General features: G+C 35.8%; 1 protein-coding gene across 1 annotated transcript; it reads left to right on the plus strand.

Moving 5' to 3' along the window:
• The first annotated feature begins 386 nt into the window (after nucleotides 1–386).
• LOC111402313 lies at nucleotides 387–5,698 on the plus strand. The gene is made up of 7 exons (XM_023030536.1): nucleotides 387–902; nucleotides 1,116–1,238; nucleotides 1,352–1,569; nucleotides 2,499–2,642; nucleotides 3,435–3,652; nucleotides 4,016–4,274; nucleotides 5,097–5,698. Exons 1-7 carry the CDS (start codon nucleotides 818–820, stop codon nucleotides 5,229–5,231), a joined length of 1,182 nt encoding a protein of 393 aa, XP_022886304.1. The 5' UTR covers nucleotides 387–817; the 3' UTR covers nucleotides 5,232–5,698.
• The last annotated feature ends 1,833 nt before the right edge of the window (nucleotides 5,699–7,531 follow it).

Raw genomic sequence — 7,531 nt, forward strand, 5'->3', positions numbered from 1 at the left:
AGCAAAAAATGTATTTTGAAATAGTTTGATGGATCATGTGGTTAAAAAATAAGGAAAAATTTTAAATTTGTGTGTAATATATATATATATATATATTGGGTTTCATGTGTGACATACATATTACATCAATATTTATCAAATCTAATGAAAATTTAATTTCAAACTAGCTAAATAATAAGAGTAATGTTATTGAGCCACCCTAGATTTACAATCTCAATTTAGGTGACGGTAGATAACAAATTGAATTAAAATTGAAATTAAATGACTTATGTAATTCCATGTATCATTTTAATATCATATTAACGTCACATAAATTGTAACTCTGATGGGCTGCATAGCATTATTCAAATAATAAAAGAGGAGAAAAAACAATAAATAGAAAATGAAATAATTCTATGATCTCCCATGAGCCCCCCAATCGACCCCGGCTATCCGGGCACCACCACTGGAACTCCACAGCCATCGATAATTATGAACCTAAATTTTTAGGTTTTAGAATTCAATACCGACAGAATATCAGCAAAACAAATACAAAAAGCATTGCAGGCTGGATTCACCATTCTCCAATCTCACTCAACCAAAGCCCAAATCGTTATCACGTTCTGCGAAAAAATTCCAAATGCAAATCGATGTTTGAAATCCCAAATTGATGGGCTAAAAACTCACCAACGACAAACCCACCTTCACCGTGTTTTGTGGAAATTTCAGGGAAGCCTTCGGTTCTGCTTGATCCCATTGCTATGCATTTTTTATTATATTGAAATGCATTTTTGGTGCCTTGCAAGTTGGAGTCTGGGTTTTTGATAGAGGGATAAGTATGTTAAACAAGAAAGCATGTGGTGGATGGAAGAGATTCTTTTTATGCCTACCTGTCATCTTCTTTTTTGCTTATATGCTCCCAGGTAATATGATTTCCTGGGCAAATTGTTTACTGTAAGTCCTATGGAAAATTGCATCTGTTAATTATCAATTACCATTCAATGTTAATTTACATAAAAAGTGGACTCACAGAAATTAATAAAAATGGGTAGTCATTAGCATTTGACTTTATTAAATCTTTGTTAATCTTTTAACGACGATAAAACTCAAGAAATGACTTGTTTGCTTCTTGTCAGTTTTGAAATTGCAGCAACACTCAAGTGCACAATATCAACACAAAGAGAAGCCAAAGAAATTTGATCATCTAGTTCTTGGACCCGCTTCTGGTGAAGGCGTGCCTGATCGCCTACAGTGTCAAGGTTTTGTACATCTTCTTTCCTCTTTGATAAGGATTTAGATTTTTTCTATATTTTGCGCCGGCATGTAGGGGATCTCATTGTTGATTGCTTGTTTATTCGCACATGTGCTGCAGGCACCAAGGCTCTTAATAAGACATCCGTTAGAACATTCCCTAATGATTCTCGTTCTGAAGATGTTGTCGTGTTTGTCACTGTTTTTACGACCTACAACTCTACGGTTGACAGGCGCATCAATGGCAGACCAGTTGATTTGGTCACTATTGGGGACACTTCATACAACAAAATTGAGAGGTCAATGGCTATTTTGGATGTATTTATAAATTTCATCCAGGTATATCCAAGTAATACGTTCAAAGAACTAGAGTTGAAGGATAAATTGTTTAGAATATGTTTAATGATTCAACTTAAATGTCGATTGCTATAATATATCTGGACATGTATGTAAAGGCATGCTATATGTTACAACATAACAATACAAAGAACTTGCTATAGTTTATCTTATATACTGGTTCTATCAGGCCGTGGTGTTTAGGATCTAAGACATTCAATCTTTGTATTCATGAAGGACCTACTTCATGCATAATTACAGGGTTTAATCCCTACTCTTGAGTTCTGAATTGTATATTGAATATTTATAAATTTGCAGCAAATGTCAAAAAGCCAAAATAAAAATTTAACTCCAAAGTTTACCGCTAATGTATATCTGGTTTTGACAAATAGTCAAATACTGAAATACAGTCTGGATGCATACAGGAGGCAAGAACTGATATATCTCTTTCCCCTTATCACTGTCTGGGCTGGAAAATTTGGAAACACCTTATGAAGAAAATTTTCATCAATAACAATTTAAATTTTTTTATTCATGAAAAAAAAAATTGTTTGTAAATAATTATATTGCTTTTAGGTCAGGTCTTGAGAAAAGTTGATCTTGTTCTGTGTTGAGCTGACTTGCATAATTAGATGACTTACTCAACTGGCACAGCTTCTCAATGCACTTAAATGACATACTTTGCTCATGATGTAAGGGTAACATATACCATAAAATATTATTAAAAGTTAGGTTTACCATTTTTTAGACTATATCATTGATTGATAATTTTTGACTCTGTAACATCGCTAGCTCTGCTGCAAAAGAAATCATAGCAAGGGACCTAAATTCTGTTGAAATATATTTTCACAGGCAATGTTATTCTTGCTTCTGGCATTTAGTTAATTTCCATTTACAACTACTATAGTTATATGCCAAATCAATACACGCAGGTTACTATGCCGCAGAGTGATGTTATCATACTAACGGATCCAGCCTCTGAGCTTCCATTGCACAGAGATAAGGTTACCATACATCCAATACAAGGTGAATATTCGAGGGACAAGTTGATGCTCCAAAGAATCAGGTCTTACATTGTAAGTGCGCGATGCACTGTTGGAAAGTGACACACCCTGTTGTGTCATTAGCTGTTCTCCCTGATCTTCGCAGCAGATTATGTTTTAAAGTTTATGGGACATTAAAAGCCAATATTTTTTCTATATATGATGGAATGATTGATCAAAGCAACTACTATTTTATTTGAGCTTCACAGCAGATTTTCTGGAGACTGTGAATCCAACCCTTGTTATACAAACGTTTATATATATATGAATAGTGATGTACAGCATAATTTGAACATTTTGTTCAGATTGTTATGGGGAGAGGGGGGAAGTGACTCATTATATTCTCTGAGAAGCGTCCGATATATCCATCATTTTGGCTGGCAACCGTGAACACCTTTTTCTTTTCTTTTTGTAAATTCTGAAGTTGCCAATGAGTTTCTAACCTAGCACTTTGCAATCCAATATGGTTATCGATGAAAACAATTTTTCTATGTATCTGCTTAATTTTGGCCATTATGATAGGAGTTTAGTGGGGGGCACAAACTGAAATTTAAGTTTGACTTTACTCAGAGATTTGTGGTACTTGAACTTGGGAACTCTACTTCAAGAGCCCAATGTTGAGCTCTTAACCTTGCACTCTAGTTCTTATTATGTAATTTGAGGTGATTGTTAACATTCTAGTTTTGTGTTAGGACCATTTTATAGAAAAATTGATGGCAGATTAATTTATCTAAAGCTCGATCTGTAGACACAGAAGGACTTTCTACTTTACTTCCACTTAGAATATTACACTCTGGTTTTACAATTGATTCATTGTTTCTGCAGGCCTTTCTAGAGATAAGGCTTGAGAAACAGAGTCAGATGCAGGGGCAAGTCCATCATTACATTTTCACTGACTCAGATATTGCTGTAGTAAATGACCTGGGACAAATATTTGCAGACTATTCTAATTTTGATCTGGCTCTCACCTTCCGAAACAACAAAGAGCAACCTCTGAATTCAGGCTTTATTGCAGTGAGGGGCACAGCCGAAGGAATTCTGAGGTGCATTAATTTTTTGATTAAATTTCAATTTTCTATGATGAAAGACGGTTTTGCATTCACGTCTAAGATGTATGCTGGACAAGGATCCATGAAATGCCTGGTGGATAAAAAGTGGCAGAAATTGTGCCTTTATGAAGGCATCCTCTTTTTTTGAGTTAATATTAGAATGAACACCTAGGATTAGGTGCTTGAAGATATATAAAAAAATTGCTTGCATTTTTAGGCTTTGGCTGATCTATCATGATGCAACGTTCATAATTTATATAAATAAATTTTATCTTCTCTTTGAATCACCTGTTACAATTTCATGTGCACACCTCTTTCCTCATTTCTCTTTCTGAAGCATGTACTTCTTGTGCGCAGGGCAAAGGCTTTCTTACAGGAAGTATTGAAAGTTTACAGTTCCAAATTCATGAAAGCTTCTCGAATGCTTGGAGATCAATTAGCTCTTTTCTGGGTTGTAAAATCTCAACCTTCCTTTGATGTAAGAAGGTTCGCTAGAAGAGAGGCTTTTATAGATGAAATTGGCGGTGCCTCGGTGCTTTTCTTACCATGTTCTAGTTACAATTGGACACCGCCAGAGGGAGCAGGTCAATTTCACGGGATGCCCCTGGATGTGAAGGTAAGAAATGAGTTTGGTTGTAACATATAAACTTGACATATGGCCAAACCTCCGTTTGTCAAAATTTATATGTCATTTGGTTAAAACTTCATTTTCAACCGAACATTCTAATGATCCCACAAGTAGTATCCATTTATTCACTCATTTCTATCTATTTATAAATTAAATCGTTTTTGAATTCTTCCTGATAGGAGATGCTTCGAGGACCAGTTTTCCAGTATTTCTTACTTGAGATTTATTTATTTCTGGGAAAGTTGTGTTGCTATTTCATCCCCACCCTATTTTTGTTGGAACCCCCCCCCCCCCCGGGGGGAAGTTATCATTTTTGTAGCATCATTAGTGCACAATGATGGATTCTATCCATTTAACTCTTAAAAGCCTGTTATTTGACAAGAGCGCTGCTACCCGTACAGGGCCCTGCCAGACCCTCACACTTGCGGGCCCCGGCATAATTTATTTATTTATTTATGTGGGACCAGCCCCTACAGTGAGCGGTTGGTAAGACCCCTGTGAAGCTCAGCTATGTACACATATCTTAATACATTTGACAAGACTTGCTTTTAATTAAAATAAATAAAAGTAGAAGGAAATAAACAAAAACTTAAAATTTTAAAAATGAATTTCACTCATCTTCCTCACTGACCCACCCCCACCCCGCTGCCTGCAACCCCCGCACTACACTACAAGGAACTTGATTCTTGAGAAATAGCTTAGGTTGTAGTACGAGTTATATAAAATTTTTTAGTTGATATTCATTTATTTTATGAAGGTTTTCTTGAATGCATCTTTGAATCTGAAGTCTGGCTCAATTTCTGGACACAGGTGGTTCATTTCAAGGGGTCACGAAAACGACTTATGCTCGAGTCTTGGAATTTCTTGCATTCCTCCTCTTCTTCTGACATCTCAGATATGTTATGTCTTATCTTAAAGAGTGGAAGAACGAAATATGATTTTTAAATCCGATGTCCACAAGGTTATATGACCATGAAGCTGGATCCATCATGTAAGTTTGCAGGAACTTGACTAATTCGTTTGGAGTTTGGTGCAGTTTGATGCACAAATCCAGGGCCACGTGTATTCTACCATCCTTGGAGTCTTTCGACTTGAATTTTATCATACACCTTTTTCTCTCCCCCAGTTACCATTTGGTCATGGCCAGTGGGTCTCCCAAGAAGAGAGGAAATGCATATCTCAGAGACATCTCGTTGATCAAAATTTGCACCTGTGCTCGTTGTAATTGATAATTTGCTTCATTCTTTTTTAGTAGATTTTCATCTCAACGTTCAGACTTACGTGGTTGTTTTTTTGTTATGAAGTGTAGAGTTTTGAGAACATTTGTGTCTACTTTTATTTTTCCCATTTGGTTGAAATTATACAACAGTGAACAGTTGTGAAAATTTGTTGGTTTCCTGGTTTTGAGGTTAGAGGCGAAGTGTTCCCTTCTCTGAAATTTCTTGGCGACTTATTTTACCCCACGGATTATTTTTAGCACGTTGGGCTAAATTAATCTTAAGAAAGCCAGGTACCAAGATATAATTCAGAAATTTCCAATAGCAGGATTCTTATATAAAAAAGGGCAAAAGCAGTTGGGCTGAGAATGAAAGAATTGCCAAGGGCATGGTTGGCACATAATACTCATATCTTACAATGAACATGGAACAATATTTTACCTTTTTTCGTGTACATTGTTATGCAATCTTTTTTATCTAACATGTCATAAGAGTTGCATTAAAAAAATGGCAATGCAACCAAGGTGCAGAAGGAATGACAAACATGAAAATAAAAGCTTCTATTCGTAAAATTTGTGAAAAATGTCACCTAATCCGTGGGCGAGATGCATTAGAGTAATTTGTTCCAACTCGGGACATAAACAAAGACTACGATTATTAGACTCACTAAAGAATTCGATAGGTAAATAAGGAATCTGTTTTGATACACTACTGTAGGAAAGAAAGGCAAAAAAGGACTCAAAAAGATAGGTTAGTAACGGACTAAAGGTTGAAATTGGCAGAGAGAGGCTTGATGTCCTATTCCCATACTTGGATGATGGGATAACTATACAAGTGCTTGCTCAAATGGCCACAGCCCGTTGCGAATAAGTCAGCGATCCACTCTATTCTATAATTCAATCGTGACAGCTTGTCTTGCTACAAAGATCTGCTCCCAAGTATTATCATCATCCAAGATTTCATCAAACAATTTAGAAAGATCAATGAACGGTAATGACAAAATTTCAGCCAAGTCACAATTGGATGTAAAAATTGATTAAAACTTCGACTTATAACTTGGTATTATACTTAAGCCTCGATAAGGGAAAGATTGTTACATAAGATCACTTCAGAAGGACACAAACCTACCATCTGCTGACTTGACTATAGCATACATGATTATGCATTAGCTAGCTTATCTCATTCTATATATCTGACTTTGCATGGTAATGGAAAGAACAAATTTTAGTACACGTTTTGTAAATAGTATTAAGCAACATTAGAAATCACGTGCATTGCCATTGCTATCCAATATAGCATATCTATTGATACAAGTCTTCAATGAACCACTGCATCAAGAGATTCAAGACAACTAACTCAAAAAAGTACGGCTTGAAGTTAAAGGACCACAGAATTGAAGAAATTTTCTACAAGGCAGTACAAGTATTTCTGATGTAGGATGCAATGAGACAATTGTAGTAGAAGGGGAAAGGGGAGAGAAGAAGAGAAATGAGGGGGAAAAGAGGGAAGAAGGTTCAAAGGTTACCAATTACATAGCATAAGATCCCTTTATATAGGGTTTCAAGAGACCTATATTAAAGTGAGAAAATACTACAAAAAGGTAATAAATCAGACTATAATTACATTTCCTAAAATAAGCATTTAAATCTGGAAACTAATTATAATATCCCTTCTAATTCTTCATCATTTCTCCCTAGCTGAGAGAACTCGATTCCAACGAGATAGGCTACAACCTATTGTCCAAGGTCGATCTTTCTTTTTCACCAAATAACGGAACCATTCATATGTCAATAACTAAACCGAAAAGACATTCTCAAGCTTCTGATTTGACCAAAGGGGACGATTTTTCATTGTAACCAAGTAGCAATAAGGAACTCTAAGAAGCCACAACTTGTGCAACTCATCATAAAAACTATTACAGGATCCACTTAACACGCACAAGGTACTAGCACAATGGATTGGATTGCAGAAACAAATGAGTGCAACAATAGTGGCTCTAATGTACCTCGATAAGGCAACAATTCTATT

This window comes from Olea europaea, chromosome 1 (genome assembly GCF_002742605.1).
Source record: "Olea europaea var. sylvestris chromosome 1, O_europaea_v1, whole genome shotgun sequence".
Taxonomy (NCBI): Eukaryota; Viridiplantae; Streptophyta; class Magnoliopsida; order Lamiales; family Oleaceae; genus Olea; species Olea europaea.